This window comes from Pempheris klunzingeri, chromosome 20, assembly GCF_042242105.1.
Source record: "Pempheris klunzingeri isolate RE-2024b chromosome 20, fPemKlu1.hap1, whole genome shotgun sequence".
NCBI classification, from domain to species: Eukaryota; Metazoa; Chordata; class Actinopteri; order Acropomatiformes; family Pempheridae; genus Pempheris; species Pempheris klunzingeri.
The window spans coordinates 17,146,577-17,164,322 of record NC_092031.1 but is presented as its reverse complement, the minus strand read 5'-3'; the positions used below and the strand labels follow the sequence as shown (position 1 = coordinate 17,164,322).

Here is a 17,746-nt window from a genome sequence, read left to right as displayed (position 1 = left end):
AGGACAGGTGACTAATGGAGGGGTTTCTTCATTAGAGAGGAGAAGGGGAGTCTTGCGCTTAATTGGGAAGTTCTCCGGATCGCAGAGCCTCATTACCTCACTAACGCACTCTGTCTGGAGACGTCAGCCTTAGGAGCAAAGACTGTGCGTGCATGAGCGTGTTTGTGTCTGTGTGTTTTTTTTTTGTTCTTGTAATTAATCACATCTGAGACAATGTGCTTGACAAACAATGTTGTGAGGATGGTGTCTAAATTGGCATCACGCTAATGGAAAGTGATATCTAGTGTCTCTATAATAATCTGCAAAACCGTCATACTGCTAATGATGTTTGATGTATACTGCAAACATCTGTTTGAATATTTATATGCATTAATCAGACAATCATTTTTGTACATTATGCCGAGGTTATAACAGGCTTTTATGTTTGTTCTTCTAATGCCCCTTCTGATTTAGAGAGGAGGCAGCGCATGGTAGCTGGGGGTGCTTTGACAGGTAGTGGGGCTCCATACAAACACCTGATGTGGACCACTAACAAGACACTCTTTAAATAAATCAATTTAATGGGGTCTGGTTGTTTTGGGTGTGGGATAAAACAGTTACACAATAATCTGTCAGATGCAACAGTAGCAGACTCTTGAAACTGAGGAAATTAAATCAAAATGAAATAATAAGCGCAAAACTTTTGCACTTGCAACGTTGCCGCTGTATGGATCAAGTGTGTGGATCAAGTGTGGCCGAAACTAAAACACATCTCCGTGCACCAGTCATCGTTCTTAATACACTTAGTGTGACTGGCGTGAGAGGATGTAGTGAGCTTGGTGTAAACCCGTCTAGACTTTACCATTCCACGAGGCCAACATCTTGGTGTCCAGGTGTGGGCGCGGCCGGCTCTTCCTCACTTCTGCCATTTTGGCTCTGGCGGAAGCCAGGAGCTCATTGACTTTCTCAACACTGATGCCAAAGTGAGCAGCCGTTAGCTCCACTGAATAGCGCACGATCAGCACATTCTGGCCCTGCAGCTCCCTGTGGGGGTCCTGGCAACATACAGTACACAGGATAGAAGGGTGTTCAGGGAACTCATACTGACTGCAACAGATGTCATGTTAATGTCTTAATGGGCCATTTTTAACACATTAAACTGCTGTCAGAATAGCAAAAAACACACGATTCAACAGTCTGCATCACCTCTTCAATCTACATGATTACTTTCATTGATCAGCGAGTCTGTTTTTTTCTGAATTTTAGTTGGTTTTTTTTTACTTGAATCATTCAGTTCATCCTCTATTTCATCTCTGCTATCCAATCAAAGGTTACATTAGCAACATGTGACACAATAAGAATAAAAAGTACCTGTTCTGGAGCAACATTGCCTTGCTCCTTCACCCCGTAGTGGTGCATGAAGATGTCCGCCTGTGTGGCAGGTCCGGTGGAACCCTCCACCACATCTGGCAACAGCTCCCTGACCTCTGAAGCTGTCCAGACACAGAAAGCCCCTTCGCGCTTTTCCGGCCCCCCTGATGCTGGGACAGAGTCTGCATCCTCTGCACTGTAGAAGCCCCCAGACTGTGTCAGACAATAGGAAGGAGTGGAGGAGGTGGAAGGAGAGGGAGAACTGCTGTTTAATGGCAAGTTGATTTGAGATAAATATAGATCTTACGATGCAGATAAGAAATATGCCTCCAGATCACAGTGAACAGTCTGTGCCATCATGTGGTGCATAAATGAACAACTATTTGCTAACATGCTAATGGCTGTGAAAGTTAAGCTTTTCTTTAAAAATTAAACACATCTGACAATAATCAATGAATCAATCAAAACCTTTCAAGGCTCTGAGAACTGTATACGCAACAGTAATCATGTAAGCCCTGAGAGGGTCCTAACATGACTGTTATCTCAAGCGGTGAGATGACGAAACCTGACAATAATCAATAATGGGTCTGATTATATCATTATCCTATCTCAGAGCCTGTATAAACCCTGGGAGCATTATTTTTAGGCACGGTGAGAATCTAAGAGTCCACCTCGCAGGTGGAAGATCCCAGCCACTGTAGCACAAAAGAAACATACACTCTAGAGTGAATTACCTTTGCGGCGATAATTCATTAGCTTATAATTACATAATAAATCTTGGGGAATATAATGATCACAACCAGTGTGGTTTTAATTGTGTGCCCCGCTCGCTGCTGTCGACTCATTAATCAAAGGGGGGAAAAAGGGTTGACCCTCAGAGGAGAGCAGGGGGTTTAAGAGGCTATTTGTCAACGGGGTCCCAACCCCTTGCCCTCGCGGATTTATGAGCACACGGACACACACGCGCTGGCAAACGCGCACTTATTATCTCCCGGTGGAATTTACAGTTAATGTTTGTGCGCTGTCAGCAGTAGATACAGAACTGAGCACAGGTCGCGCTTTGTATTGCTCTGTTGTTTTTAATTACTTCTTAATTCCCTTGCCAACGTGCATTTCAAAAAAACTAAATAAACTGACCTTAACACACACATCCTAAGCCCAACCTAACCCCCATTTTATCATCTTCTTTATGCTCTTGCTCGTAAAAAAACATGTACATATACACACACGGAGGTGTTAACAAGGCTGTAGATGATTCACCTTGTCGCTCAGGTCTCTGGAGACGTACACCAGTACGTCCTTAGCCACATCTGCAAACAACTGCTCGCCGGATACCTGGGAAAGCAGAACAATACGGCACACACCTGCTTACATTCATAGGATAACCTTAAAGATACTGTCATGTGATTTCTTGCAGGATATTAACCGGCGCTTCCAATGCGAATACTGACGAAGTATCAGCGCCCTCATTAAACACAAGCACGTATGTGTGTGTGTGTGTGTGTGTGTGTGTGTCTGTGTTTGCCTGCATGATTGTGTCCTACTTCACTTTTTGTTTCACGTCTCTGTCCAATTTGAAAAACCAGGACATGCGCTCGTGAGAAAACTAAGAACGACAGCATTCTGCATCCATTTCTTACAGCTGCATCTTCGACACAGTGGAAGCAGGTATGAATCAATCTGAACTGATCACCTCTTTTTGAAAGATATCAGCACATATTTAAGTGGAAAATGCTAAAAGCTAAATACAACAACAATGACAAATGACCCCACAGTCATTTGTGTGTTTTAGCACCCCCCCTGAAATTATGTGTGTTTCCATTTACTCCGGAACAAAATAAAAGTCTCACATAGATGATTTTCACTAACGGGGTAATTTGGTGATGAATTATCTGGATAAGAGAAGAGGCAGAAGGATGGAGGGACATCCTGTCAGATACACAAAAATGAACACACACACACCTGGGAAGCAGTTATGTAGGCTACACTCAGCTGAGCCTGGTCGTACAACATCTTTTCAAAGTGGGGAACGTGCCAGGAGGAATCTGTAGAGTAACGGTGAAAACCCTGCAGAGAAGAGACGTAAAGACAGATGCAGTATATATTTCCTGCTACTAAAATTCAGTTAAAATGATCTATGTTATTGCAACCAAAATTCCCTGAATTGAAAGATAGAACACAGAACATATATTCTGTTCACAGTTCATACATTCATGTATAAACGCTGTCTTTTATTGCTTTACAAAGCCATCGTTAATAAGCTATCATTTTGCCTATCATCGCTTTTAAGACTTAAAGACTTGGGACACCATGCTCACTCAGAAGAATGCATGGATATCCCATCTATGAAAAAGTTTTTCAGGACTCCCATAATTTAGACAAATTTTTATCTGTACAACAGTTTAAGTTTCTGTTGAACAACATTTGAGATAATGGATGCTCCTGTCATTCTTAATGCATCCGTTTTGCAAATAATGATAATTTTCATTATTGCTTAATCTGGTGACAGCTGTCTTTGGTAAATGGTTAATATAATCCAATTAAAATGTCCCAAAAACTGTGAAAAATGTCATTTTCAAATCGCTTTTTGATTCAAACATGTGTGAAACCTGTGCCACGTGGTCGTGGATGCCTCCCAGCGCCATCATGCGTAGCGTGTGCAGGGCCATCTGAAGAGCCTCGACTCCTTCTGTGGTGGAGCGATTCACCGACCAGTAAGACATGAGGAACATCAGATTCACTGCGGAGGGAGGGAACGATAAATGGAGAAAGAGTCAGATGAAGAGTGCTCAACAGGCTCGGCAGGGCAGGATAATTGCGTCTACTGCGGTTCTTGCTGGGTCTACCTGGTGTGGGGAACTTTGGAGCGTCTCTAAAGCCACCATATTCCTCTTCGTATGAATGCGCCAACTGCTGGAAGCAGCGATTAGCAACATCTGGGGCCAGTGGTGAACTCTCTCCCTGGGTTGCAACGATGGCCGTGCCTTTCTTTAGAGTTTCCAGGATCCTTTCTCCACTGGACTCCAGAGCGGGGCGGTTATTCTGCCACTGAGGTGCATAAGTCATATTTAAGACAGTGCTAAAGGCTGAGAACAAACTACACAACTGGAAAAACTCCTGTTCTACCTGTTCTATGATTCTGGTGAGAACTGTTTTGAGCCCAGGCCTTCTTGCTTGGTCTCGGGGAGGGAAGTAAGTCCCTCCAATGAAAGGTCGAAGGTCTGGGGTCAACCACACACTCATGGGCCAACCTCCACCTCCACTTGTTGCCTGTAGATGCGACCAACCAGACATCATTAAACAGCATTAGCGGATGAAAAAATAAAAGGCTTGTGTGGGAAAACCTAAATGTAAAGACACATGTACACTCACCTGTACAAAGGTCATGTAGACCTTGTCCACATCAGGTCTCTCCTCTCGGTCTAATTTGATGCAGACAAAGTTGTCACTGAGGATTTTGCCAATTTCCTCATCTTCAAAAGACTCCCTCTCCATAACATGACACCAATGGCATGTTGAGTAGCCCACTGATGAGACACACAGAGAGACAATTTACTGGAAATATTTCTAGAACAAGCACAACTATAGCGTTAAGTGAGTGCCTCAATTTCCAGTTGTTATGTCCCCACATATCAGGGGCAACGGCATCATTCGCATAATTTCTCTTTACTCACACTGAAACACGGATAAAACGAGAGTGACACAGCCCCAAAATGTAACGCCACTATCGGTTGCGCGAGATGTTTCTAACCTGATAAAAAAATCGGTTTGTCTTCATTCTTTGCTTTGTCAAAAGCATCTTGTCCCCACGGATACCTAAAACAAAAATCAAATTAGTTTACATAGGAGGTTGTGGCAGTTTTCAGAAATGTGTACGTTTCTGTAGTTTGTCAGCGCTCACCAGTCAACAGGGTTGTGTGCATGTTGCAGCAGATAGGGTGACATCTCCTTAGCTAGCCTGTTGGTGTGCCTGTGAGGGGAGGATGACGGCCCCTCACCCCCTGACTCCATGCTCATAAAGACAGACGCACTGCACATACAAACATAATGTAAGATTAACAGTAATGCAGAAAAATCTTCCAAAGCCAGACATCATATAGCATTTTACTTTGTGAGCTTACTGGAATGCAGCTTAGTAATATCAACAGTAACACCTGAGCTTCCTCTTCCTAGAAGTGAATAGGGTTGCATCAGTGTTGCTGGTGTAATGTTAACTGACTACATGTAATCCTTGCTCTGACAGTGTGGAGCCGAGCTAACGCTGAACTTCACACACACTAGTCTGCCTAATAATGTGTGTTTAGCCTGCATGTATTCTACTAAATCCAAGTGTTATCACACTGTCAGCTAACTCATACTGGAGAAGCTTGTTCAGCAGCCTCCTCCTACAGCTGCCGTAGCTGTCCAGCACTGTAGCAATTAGCTAACGCGCACTCGTGTCGACCCCCATTTGAATATTGCCCATTTTAATGCGACTTTGCTTCCTGCAAAGGGTTCAGCAACCAGAAAACACGACTGAACACATTTTTTGATATATTACACCATGCCCTATAATTCGGCTGAATTAGCAATGACACAATTACGCAAAACGCTATCTATTAGACTATTACAGGTTATCCAAGGGCACTTAGCGTTAGCTAAGCTGCTAGCATGGTGCAAACCAGGTAGCGTTACAAAACCTCACTAATTATTAGAAATAAATGCCGCTTTATGGCTTCTGTAGTGAAACCGAATTAATATACAAGGCATTTCAACCTTCGTTAAATGTCTTTATTCCAGGAGAACGTTTCCTGGCAATACTTAAGGTTGGGACTATACTTATTTGATTGATTTTGCAATGGAGTGTCGCCTGCTTCTTCTCTTCGTCCTAAAGCACGTCCCACGTCGCCACAGCTCCCACCACGTGGAAAGCAACATTTATACACATATTACATGCCATGAAAGTTGCTGCTACATTAACTGGAGGCACGTTTATCCTCTCAGACTGACGGACACCTGGCGTTAGCTTTAGCAAACCATTAGCATGGCGGGTTTACCTGCGCTGGTAGGCCGGCTGGGGGTGGAGGAGCGGTGACCTGTCGCTCGGTGGGTGGTGAATTTGCCTGAAACACCTGACGTTACCCCCCGAGCTCTGGTGTGGACTGTCCGCTGCCAACAAGGCTGCGGCTAGCAGGCGTGCGGGCTCCGCGGGGCTATTTTTGGACGCCGACCGACGCCACGCCAGTCTTAACATCCTAATCCACCAACTCGCTTAGTTACTTAAGCAAGCTTACGTTAGCTAAATTATTTTGATGGCACGGACCAGCCAAAACTTCCACACATGAGAGCAACACTTTATTGCAATACCAAAAGCTGACAGAAGATGGCGCGCCAAGAGACCAGGATCACTGGACACAATGTTGGCTGCTTTAGTGATCCACAGGTGGTTAGTGAGAGGGCAGGAGTGTGTGTGTGTGTGTGTGTGTGTTGTAAAGGAAGGAAGGAAGGAAGTGGAAAGAGAGTTTAAAACCTTATGAGCAGTGTGTGCACTATGCTTTCACATATCTTGAAATATTCAGCTTGACGATGGTTGGGACAAAGTCATCAGTGGTCGCCAAGTCTGAGGCCACAATGTTGATCTGTGTTTTCTCTGCTTGCTCCTTCACCCACTGCAGCAGCTTCGGCAGGCTCCTCCGTATGACATTGGCGAGGCTGTCACAAAGACGAAGGACGTAGCAGAGTGCCCCTGCATCCTCTGGCAGTGTCAGGTTCAAGCCACATACGAAGAAACCTGCAGGGTAAATCATCGTGCAGGAGACCGTGCATGAATAACTTTGGTCACCAAAGTAGAAGCCAAACATCTTATTGTTCACTACACATGTGCAACCCAACGGGCTGCAGGAACAGAGGAAAAACTCACTGCCAGAGGGCCTTGCTCTTTTCAAATTCTGATCAAGTGTTGTTTCAACTTTCGTGGGGTCCATGCTATTGCCGTAGTAATAAGTTATTTTACTCCATATCTCAGGGTGCTGATGTACCCTGTGATCGTACGAAACTATGACGTTTCTGCCTTGGTCCCAGCAGCTCTTCAGGGTAGGGGTGGCCTGTCATGACACATTGAGACGTTTTATTTTGAAGTGGCATAAGCTGAAGTTTCAAGCCGTACTTACAGAGGCTACCTCAGTACATTGTGATCTTGATGGAAAAACTCAGTATACTTTACCTTTCTGGGGACGAGTTTGGCTCCAAACAAGGTCTTGATGAAGTTGATGAGGTGGTTGTGGATTGTCGCATCGTCAAAGCCTTTGAAGTGGGACAAAGCCAGGATGAGGATCTCCTTGGGGTGCTTCTCTGCCCACTCATTTATATCCTTGAGAACAGTCTGATCACAACGGCAAAGAAAAGTAGCTGTCAGTACAGTCGGCATCAAATAAAGGTCTCTTCTCTATTGTACCTCTTTTTCTTTGATATACATTTTCTTATTTAAAAGGAAAAATACCTTCTTCGCTTCAGAATTCATTTCATTTTTTATTGCTCAGAGTGAAAAGTTAATGCACGATCAGATATAAAAAAAAAAAAAACTGATAGCAAAAGTGATTCAGTGATCTGACATGACCTTTTGTGGATCCACAACATATCCATATGTATAACACCACATACCAAAGTACAAATAATCTTGTACTGACTCATCTACAATTACTACTGTGTGTTCAGGACTATAGCTGGGATTTTAGAAAAAATACTGGGGTCACGTGTTCCGTTCCCCCCCTTTAGATACCAAAAAAGACGCCTCAGAAATGTTATTTATTGTTATTTTGGACAGATGGTACAGGAAATGAGAGGAGAGAGAAGGGTCTGACATGCAATAAAAGGGTTCTGGAAAGTGGGGAGGTTGCAATTACATGGTCAGCATCTTAAACCACAGTGACACCAGCAGGCCCTGTGGTCTATAAGATGTGGATTTTTATTCAGATATTTAGTCATATATATCTTGGTCAAATCAAAAAAGATTGATTTCCCCTAACATATTCGTTGGTTATGGTTCTGAATGACTTTACCTCCACGTCAGTCTGTGTGTACAGTCCGTGGTAGAAGTAAAGCCTGGTGGGGTTGGTGTCATTTGGCTTGCGAGCGATCCTCAGGTCCAAGTAGCGAACGCCAGCATCCAGTTGCTTTGTGACGTTCTCCTCCTGTATGACAAACTGTTATCACCCATCAAACAAACGCTCCCCTTTTTAATCCCTGCATGCACGAATACAGTCTGCATTTACCTGAGTAATCGCCCATTTGCGCACTATTTTACGCACACAGTAAATGTTGCTGAATGGTTTCAGTCTGTCGGGCTCTATTATAGAGGAGTTGATGTCCAAGTCGTAACTCATTGAGTCGTGGCTGCCTAGGAATTAACAAACACACACACACACACACACACACACACACACAGCAATGTTACTGTTTTCATAAACCTCATATGTGAGCATATTAGCATGCTGACTGTGCCCCTGATTGGGATTTGTTACAGCACTGTATGAAGTGAGAGGATTCGACCTCTTATACTAAATAAAACATTCACAAACCCATTGACAAATTTGAATGTTGTGACTTCTCTGCAGTTGATGAAAGGAAACTTCTGCTGACAACGACTTAGTGAATAAAATAGGTTTATTGCAAAAAGGTCAGTTGTCTAACAGGCACCATGGAAGCCTGGGAAGACGTTCAGCCAATTGTAGGAACAGACAGCGTAACCCCCAGCTGAATCTGCTGTGTCTGCCCTCGTCTTCTCCTGAGCCCATTCTCTGGTCATCTTTTATACTCTTCTTGACTTCCTAGCTCAACAGCTGATGTCTTTGTTAAAAATGTACAGGAATGTACCAAAATACTTACAACCATCTGTACCCAAATAAGGAGGTAAAATCAATCACTCCTGTCGAGTTCATGCTTCCTTTAGATAGACAGACACCAACAGGCACAGTCATAACCACCAAGTGGACACAATCATAAATACCACTCTTTAGATGCACCCATCAGATACTACATGAAGAAGGGCTTTTATAAGCTAATTTAAAAAAAAGCCCAACAGCAAAGTCCTTGAACCACACACTGTCAAAAACTGGGCTGAGCATTACTTCAATACAGAGGCAGTGTCAGCAGTTACATTATTTCAGCTTCATACCTGGTATGGCCAGATTGAAGAGAGGAATGTTGTGAAGTTCAGGTGGTTGTTTCGACATCCAGTCACAGTAACTCGTGACTTCTCTTCTTCCTTCGCCTTCTTCTGCAGACTTTGTCATCTTATATTCTACACAACAGCAGCACAAAGTCAACCCCTCAGAGTCAATACAGCAGTTTGGGGCTAATAATCAATAGTTTGCCTTAAAAAAAAGTCCAGAGCACCATCACCTACCCATAGCTGAACAGCTGCTCATTTGGAGGCTGCAGTATTTAAGTTACTGTCTTCATAGGACCAGGGTTAGTGAGCGTTAGACTGTAGTCATGCAAGTTTTTATCATCAGGAAGCACATTGTCTAACCTAAAAATAGAAATAGTTTTGACTGTAATGCTTGATGAAAATGATATGTAGTTTTTCCTCATACCATCCACAGACCAGTAATTAGAGCGAGCATATGAACGAAAACTTATGCGAAGTAGCCAGGTTTGCTTTGTTGCACATAGTAGAGACCGGCGCCAGTTTCTACTTGATACAACTTTAAAGTAGAAATGTATTAGTTTTCTCAAGGTGGCAAGAACAAGAACAAAGTTCATTCTGACCAGGACATTTCATACTCAAGTGCAGAACTCCTGGGAAGTCCTCTTAGGGCAGTTACACACATATTTGAAGGTCTTTTTTCTTTAGATAATATGATATGAATTACTGCTAACAAAATATTGATAGAGCTGTGTTAACATGTAAACTACACACGTTAATAAAAGCACAAATGCACACAATGCTGTTACAGTAGCACAGTCTTCCTGTTTGTTTGAAGAAATGAAACTCGCCCCCACTTTCTGACCGGAGGGCCACTTGTCTTTATTTGTTTGCAAATGAAATACCCACGGAGTCAACAGGCCTTTTCAGCTTAAATAATTACTAATGTTAGAAAAATGACTTTCACAGCCAGTATTTCTCATGCAGTTGCATAATAGATGTTTATCATCTGTTGCAGAGGAAAGCCCTGCACACTGCTCTGCAGATAGGACATTTATTTTAAAAGAATAGCTCTTTCAAAATAAATGTTAATGAAGGCTAGAGGGGACTGAAAGGGTAGTTTGAGTGCCTGATTCAATAAATGCTTTATATACAAGTGTAATGTGCTAGAATCTCCTTTACTATGTGATATAGTTTGCTATAGAAATGTAGTCGGTTTACCAATGTTGGAGTGACAGTGTCATTTCTCCCACTCAAAGCTTCACGCTTGTTTTTCTTTGGAAGAATAGACGACTTAACAATACTATTGTAAATGACTCTTGAGGAACAGAACAGTGCATGGATTGTGTTGATGGTAAGCTCTCAACTAGTTTCGTTTTATGGAGGATGATGTTAAGTGCTACTCTAGTTAGTATCGAATAGTATTGAATACTTACCAGAATGGTCGAAACCAAAGCAGCAGAGTCCAAGATCTCCTGACTTTTAGTCCCTTTGTGGGTCAGACTGCAGAATGACTAAACAAACAATAGCAGCTATGGAGTCTTTCTTTACTCTCTGACTGGTAAACGCCTATATCTTTCAAACTCCTCACCACTAGTTTCAACTGTTTTTGTTTTAAATCACTGGTCTCCAAGCCGAGATACACCTGACGACATCATCTGGGGTGATTTTCTCAGAATCCCCCACAGCCACAAAAGACATTATACAATCATTTCCACAGGCTGAGTAGAGCTCATCAGGACAAGTAAAGTCTTTAAGTCCAAAACCAGAGGCCCTTTAATGCTGCCTGAATACTACCTGCCAGCAGATAAAACCACCCATCAATCATGTTCAATTCCAGTGCTGATTTCCAGGTTGTGAACATCCTCAGGCAAACATGCTGGTATTCATGCCAGCTGCCTGACCAGCCTGTTCACTCACTCACCTGCTTCCCAGTGCCACCAGTTCAATTCCCACTAGTTCTCTATCACATTGTTGCTTTAAGCTTTTGCTTTCTAGCCTCTGCATCCTTTATTCTGTAAATCTGTTATCCCAGAATTGAAACATGTCACCTGCCTGTTTTTAACCTTTTTATAATTTGGATTTTCTGCCTATCAGTTTTGATTCTTTTGCCTATTTGGACTACCTTCCCGGTTTTCACCCTTGCCTGCCTCATTGTCCCATATGCTTATGTATGTCAAGTTTTTACAGTAAAACCCTAAACTGTATCAGTCTGCCTGCAGCCCTGACCAGCTCAGCATCGGTTGGAACTGTAACAACTTAGACCTCAAGATGAGTCCATCATTGACATTTATACAAGATGATCATAAAAGACCCCCATTGTCCCTTCATATCCATGCTCACATTACTGGTCACCATAGCCTGTTGACAACTTGCATTCATACCATGCATATACATCATGCATGCAGAGTATCCTGAGGGACCCACAAACTGCTAACGGTGCTACAGCACTACTTTGACTTTACACTTTGTCTTATAATCTCTAATTGTGTGTGTGTGTATTATAGGAGTCTTGTATAGCTGTCCTGAATATTGAACTACCTGAACTAGAACGGGGAAAAATGTGTGGAATCAGTAACATGTGCTGACTTTGGAAGTTTGACAACTAATGTGCTACTTACCTCACCCACAGTTTGAGTCTCTTGATGAAGAACTCCACCATCTAATAGGCCTTAGGTGGCTCTTCTTTGCTTCCTCAATTTCATCATTTAGTATTATCCCATAATTGTCATTTGTGGCCACAGTAGCCACCTATAGCACAGACTGTGAAGTATGCTAATCAATAAAACCCCACTCAAATTCAATTAACGTTTTTTATTGGATTTGAGGAACTGTAATCATTTATAGGTCAAGGAAAATATTAGTCTTTACAGTAGAACTGAAAACTGTGCATGTTGTTAGTATTGCCACGCTAAGATATATACAGGGTGTGATTGTTGCAAAGCTCCTGAACATGGTGACGTCAAGTTGATTATCTGGCTTTGGCCAGACCCACCATATTCTGGGCTCTGTTGAAGATAGAATAGTACTGTCTGATGAAGACGTCACCCAGGATCCACAGGCTGCCACCTCCGTTGCCAAAACCAGTACGGCAGCCATAGTATTGAGACTGTGAGAGGGATTTAGGCAAAGAATTTCAGATGGAGGGGAAGTATGGTGAGGTGAAAAAATACTCAATCTGGTAGGGAGACAAACAGTTACCTGACGGACGTAGGCAGAGGCTGGGATGGTGAACTCCTGTCCCTGGATGTGGAAGGTCACGTCTGGCATTTGGGCAATGTTGTTACAGTTGACCATATACTGAGGCAGAGGGAAACAGAGAGGAAAGTGCCAGGAAATTGATCAAATTTTGTTTTTTCACATTACAAATTGCTGTTGTAATGTGTAAATGTAATTTCCAACTCAGTTAAATTGTACTGTGGTCGGCATGAGGCTACAGAAATCCTATTCAGTCAACCATCTCATCTTTCTTGGCCCTTACGTCTCCGTTCTGGCTGGTGGCTCCCACCCCAGTGTTGATGCTGCTGATGCTGCTCTGCGGTCCGACTATCAGGGAAGTGCCAGTGTCCACGATTGCCTGGCAACTGCCACTGCAAGCCACAACCTGACCATTGACAGTAACACTGAAAGGGATACAGAGGATGGCAGGCATCAGACAGAGATCAAACCCGCATGCCTACAATTTCAGAGGATCTGTGATGCTGTATCCGCTTTCGGCTTTACCTGTCCACTGTGATCTGCCAGTACAGCTCATTGGAGAGGGGAATCCAGGTAATGGCACCATAGTAGTGGTTGGGGTCAACACCACCGAAGGTCACCACACTGCCTTGCTGAGAGTCACTGCAGAGGAAAGCGAGAACATACTAGAAAACTTTCAAGAAATTAAGCTGCTGTCTCAGTATTAATCAAGTGCTTGATGTCCAGAAAGATTTCCTTCTCTCAACAGGAAACTGCAACGTTAAGGCTACCCTTACGAGCTCAGGTAGACAGAGAACAGGTCCTGGTTGACCAGGCCCTCGTTCATCATGTTGTCGAAGACGGGTGTAGCGCCGGAAGCTGACAGGCGTGGGTATGCCAGGCCCAGGATACCATCAGCACGCATGTACTGCATGAAGGGAGCCTCAGTCTCGCTCATACCAAAGATCTGGTTCGTCACAGCGAGCCCACCCACCTGAAAGACAAACACAAAGATGTTGTAGGAGTTTAAAAGCATCTTAATTTACAGTGGGATCTTTAAATCTGTAATGTGAACATCCAGTCCATTTGCTTTTTCTATTCTGATGACATGTTTTAACACAACACACATGAATATGAGCCGGTCAGGCAAACAAATATTTAATTAGGAAAGAATCCAGGTATCTTTCTGCCTTAAATATAGTGGAACAATGTACTGAATCAGTCTGTAAGAATTATTTTCCAGTTCAAAGTGCCACTACATGCTTTTGTTTCTCACCGTCACAGTGTCGTATCCAAGTAAGCCCGTCATGCTGCCAGTGCCGTATTGGATTCTCAGAGGATTGCCGTTGTTTCTGTAGGTGCTGCTGAGGCCAGGGTTAAACTTGGCATGGTTGTCTAGGAAGGTACACAAGAAAAAGATAACAATAGTTTATACAGTGTAGGAGGAGCCAAATGTAGATGGTGGAGTAAAAACATTAAAAACAAAGTAAGAAAAGAATTGAGCTGCTAAAAGCAACATACTAATGCAAATGGCCATTCATGCAAGTGTACAATGTAAATTAGCGATCAAATAATGAAATACATGAATATGATCAATGTAAAAAATATAATAGAGTGATTTAAAAGTAAAAGTTTGCAGCTATGACTCTTAACTTCATGCTTTCAGTCTGCTGTGACGCGCAGCCAATACAAACCTGTTGGAACAACCAAGGCTGTTTAGAGACCCCAAAGGATCACAAGGCATCTGATATAGCTGTGTGCCGAGTCTGTCTTCATCCGTAACCTGCTCACTTACCCTCCTAATCTTTACCCTAGACTTCTGCAAGGTCTGAGTTCCCATCAGAGGTAGATCTTCACCTCTCTTGGGGCCATCTCAGGTCCTTATGTCCTTGGCTTAACCCCAACCATACTCACTGTAACTCTTACATCGTGTCATCTGGTTCTTCCTTTATTCAGCATTTGTGCCTGTGCCTATCTTGTGGTCAGCTAACAATCAACCAGTGTGAATTGTAATCAAACTCAGTCGAGCCATCTAACGTGTGACTGTTAAATGTGTGGGGGTGTATATGCATGTTTAGTTTTACATACTGCAGGCTGGACTGCTGCAGTAGATCGAGGGCACCCACAGGTTAGACGAGCCGCTGTCAAAGATGACCTTGAAGGACTGAGGAGGAGTTCCGATGGAGATGATTCCATAGTAAGACAGCTGGAGAAGAAGAGGATATACCGATTATCCACGAGCCATTTCCCAAAGCTCCACTCATTCATCTGTTCGAGCTTTTGCAGCTGTTACTCACATCAGCATCGTTGGTCATGGACTCGCCGGCCACGGCAAAGCGCTGGTCAAACTTGGCCATGGGGTTGTATGGGTACCTGAGCCTGTACTCCTCCCACAGACCCTGCTCCTCCAGGAACTCCCTGGCTGTCTTACCCTTCTCCAGAGGGATCCTAGTATTCACCAAAGGGAGCAACCTGACTTTTTTTTTTTCTTTTTTCAGCTACTTTTCATTCATTTGATCAGGCTTTACCTCGTGTGTTCCTCTTAAATCTCTCACTATTTGGATTTACTCTTGGCACAGAACATACAAAGAGGCCAGACACTTGCTAGTTTAGAATGTTGCATGTCTGCAGTTATTTCAGAGGAGGTAATGAAGTTTAGGTAGTAGGACATATCTCAAATAAAATAAGCACAGAAACGTGTTAGAGCGGTAAGGCTGACTTACTGGATGAAGCACTCCGACAGTGCCACCATGGCACACACAACAAAGGCCCACTTCATTGTTGCTCTGCTGTCAAAATCAATTTCAGATCATATTACAGAACCATTCAAACAGAAAAGCTGCAATAGAAATTTAGTAGTACGGTTGTCTGTGATCCTGTCCTGTCGTATACCCACCTGTAGACGCCAAAGCCTGAATGCCTACAGACAGGCATGCATCCTCTTTTATACAGGTGGGCTGACATTTTACCATTACACCATGATAAGGCAATACACACAAGCAAGTGATAAGTAAAGATAAGTAACGGACAAAATAATCGTTGACCTCAGGACAATGTCAGTCATGTGGAACACAGGAAGGAACACAGTTTCGGAAAAAGCTTGCATAACTGCAGTTTAGCGTAATATTTGTATTCATGTCGTTCGCGACGAAGGTGCTAATCTGAGAAGTTCTCTTGATAAAGTCGAAAGGTGATGCCAGATAGATGGTGAAGATAAATTCACCACTGCCAGTACATATGTTTTTGGATACTTTTTGTGTTTTTCCTTGTTTAATGCTTCAGTTTTATGCATATTTTGTTTTTATTTTAAAGTTTTGCCTTTGCAAATGCAGTACACACCACATGCTCTAATTCTAATACTATACTACTCAAGACATTTTTGCATTGTTCATGTACATTTAAGTCAAACATCTCATGTATTATTTAAAGAAAATATTTGTATTCAGTTGTTTAACACCACAGTCACCTTTGCACGTGAGTCTCGGCAGTAGCAGTGTTAGCTACGTTATCATGTGTGTACTCTTATATCAACGTCTTTTCCTTTAGATGCGTAATAATGTGAATTAAAGCTGCAATCAGCGTTGGAGGGCCCTCGCACCTTCGTGCATGTTGGGCTGTATCATTTCTTTTCAAACTGCCAGATTTCTCCACAGAGCTGTGGCACAGGGCAGACGGGCTCTGGCTCATGTGCTTGCTGCAAAAATGGCCAGATGAGGCTCCCTGGACAGAAAAGAGCACAACGGGCAGGTATACACACTTCACACTGTTTTTATTTATCCCAAATGCACAGTGCTAACACATATCATTGAATGACTTGAATGACATGTACTGCAATGCTTCAATGTTGTCCGGCAGTCTCACCTTCAACTCATTAGTGAGGGAGATGGTGAAGGCTACACACCGCTTTCTGACATTGTTCTTCTCCTCAGGAGCAAGGTGGAGCTCAGCTGCCTTTGACTCAAGAAGGTAACCAAGGTACGGTTTGGGACTGATGTATCCATCAATTGGCTCTTTGAGTACATCAGTATTTGCCAGTGGATTCAGCACCCTGCTACTCACGGGCTTTATCAGGCTAACCAAGCTGTCAAGAAGATTTTCGGCTCGACTCAGCTCGCTTGGAACCCCGGCCGAGTAGGTACTAAAATAGTACCTGGTACCAGGTACTGTGTCTAGTGGAAAACCAAAAAGGTCGAGTCGAGTAGGTACTAGTGGAAAAGCGCCATTAGTGTTAGCCACTCTTGTTGTCGATTTGTTATTCTTATTCTTCGCAGGTGTGTCACAGAACAAATCTCAATGAAAAGAGCTACATGTGAGCAGAGAGACAGCGGACGAGCAGCAGCTCATTGGTGACGTTTGAGGCAGCAGGGTGGAATTCACACTGCAATTTCTTCAGGAATTGCAATTTTTCTAGTTGGTGTTAGTAGAGTTTGACTGTGGTGACATGTATATATATTTCCTTGTACACATTTCTTACATTGGCTACAATAAATATCCAGAAAATGTGGAGTGGACATATGGACCAGCATAAAGTCCTGCAGCCTGGTCAGATGGCAGCTGCACATGCACAGAGTCTCCTTGTCGTAACGGATGCCTGATCCAGCCCTTTTTGTGTTCATCACATGTGTACATTACTGGCTCATTGTTCTTCCTCAGGGCCACCCACACATCACCTCCTTTGCAGTGGGCATGGTAAGTAAAATAGTAGATCCCTGGTACGCTACAGGTGAAAATGCCAGTTGTATGTGTTTGAGAGGAGATGATCTTAAATGCTACTCCAGTTACTATTGTAGTTCCACACTCGCCCCTGATGACATCATCTGGGGTCATTTACTCCTCCAAAGCCACAGAAAGCACTGTACAACAATTTTCACTGTCTGAGAAGTACTCATCATGACAAGTGGATTGGTCTTTTTACATGGAAAATCAAAGGCTCTTTAATGCTACCTGAATAGCACCTACTAGCAAACTATATGAATTCATCAGAACAGTGTTACATTATACTAATACTAATACAGCTGTTCAGCGCTTCGTAGCTTCAAGCTGCTACAGAGATCCCATCAGGGGCTCTGCACAGATCCAGTGACAATAGAATTT

General features: G+C 43.2%; 3 protein-coding genes across 4 annotated transcripts in view; all 3 read right to left on the bottom strand.

Annotated features, from left to right (window-relative positions):
• The window catches only part of spata20 (spermatogenesis associated 20), a 39,720-nt gene extending 33,049 nt beyond the window's left edge, over positions 1 to 6,671 (bottom strand). The window contains exons 1-11 of the mRNA XM_070852221.1: positions 6,387 to 6,671; positions 5,252 to 5,380; positions 5,102 to 5,166; positions 4,723 to 4,877; positions 4,477 to 4,620; positions 4,197 to 4,398; positions 3,960 to 4,090; positions 3,313 to 3,417; positions 2,611 to 2,685; positions 1,351 to 1,563; positions 842 to 1,034 (exon numbers count right to left, since the gene is read on the bottom strand). Coding sequence (XP_070708322.1) covers positions 842 to 1,034; positions 1,351 to 1,563; positions 2,611 to 2,685; positions 3,313 to 3,417; positions 3,960 to 4,090; positions 4,197 to 4,398; positions 4,477 to 4,620; positions 4,723 to 4,877; positions 5,102 to 5,166; positions 5,252 to 5,380; positions 6,387 to 6,583 — 1,609 coding nt within the window. The 5' untranslated portion in view covers positions 6,584 to 6,671. The remainder of the gene's footprint in view (positions 1 to 841; positions 1,035 to 1,350; positions 1,564 to 2,610; positions 2,686 to 3,312; positions 3,418 to 3,959; positions 4,091 to 4,196; positions 4,399 to 4,476; positions 4,621 to 4,722; positions 4,878 to 5,101; positions 5,167 to 5,251; positions 5,381 to 6,386) is intronic.
• LOC139220152 (PI-PLC X domain-containing protein 1-like) lies at positions 6,672 to 9,620 on the bottom strand. Of its 2 annotated transcripts, none has more exons than XM_070852222.1 (6): positions 9,503 to 9,620; positions 8,601 to 8,725; positions 8,388 to 8,519; positions 7,553 to 7,711; positions 7,250 to 7,433; positions 6,672 to 7,120 (listed from the first exon to the last, which is right to left on the bottom strand). In XM_070852222.1, the coding sequence occupies exons 1-6, from the start codon at positions 9,618 to 9,620 to the stop codon at positions 6,879 to 6,881; spliced, it is 960 nt and encodes a 319-aa protein (XP_070708323.1). In that variant the 3' UTR covers positions 6,672 to 6,878. The 2 variants fall into 2 exon arrangements, with proteins under 2 accessions (XP_070708323.1, XP_070708324.1); XM_070852223.1 differs by having other exon boundaries at positions 7,035 to 7,120; positions 7,368 to 7,433.
• Positions 9,621 to 12,446: 2,826 nt separating this feature from the next.
• On the bottom strand, positions 12,447 to 15,431 carry LOC139219577 (pepsin A-like). The gene is made up of 9 exons (XM_070851488.1): positions 15,376 to 15,431; positions 14,950 to 15,100; positions 14,741 to 14,858; positions 13,929 to 14,047; positions 13,450 to 13,646; positions 13,199 to 13,315; positions 12,957 to 13,098; positions 12,677 to 12,775; positions 12,447 to 12,584 (listed from the first exon to the last, which is right to left on the bottom strand). The coding sequence occupies exons 1-9, from the start codon at positions 15,429 to 15,431 to the stop codon at positions 12,447 to 12,449; spliced, it is 1,137 nt and encodes a 378-aa protein (XP_070707589.1).
• Between the last annotated feature and the right edge of the window lie 2,315 nt (positions 15,432 to 17,746).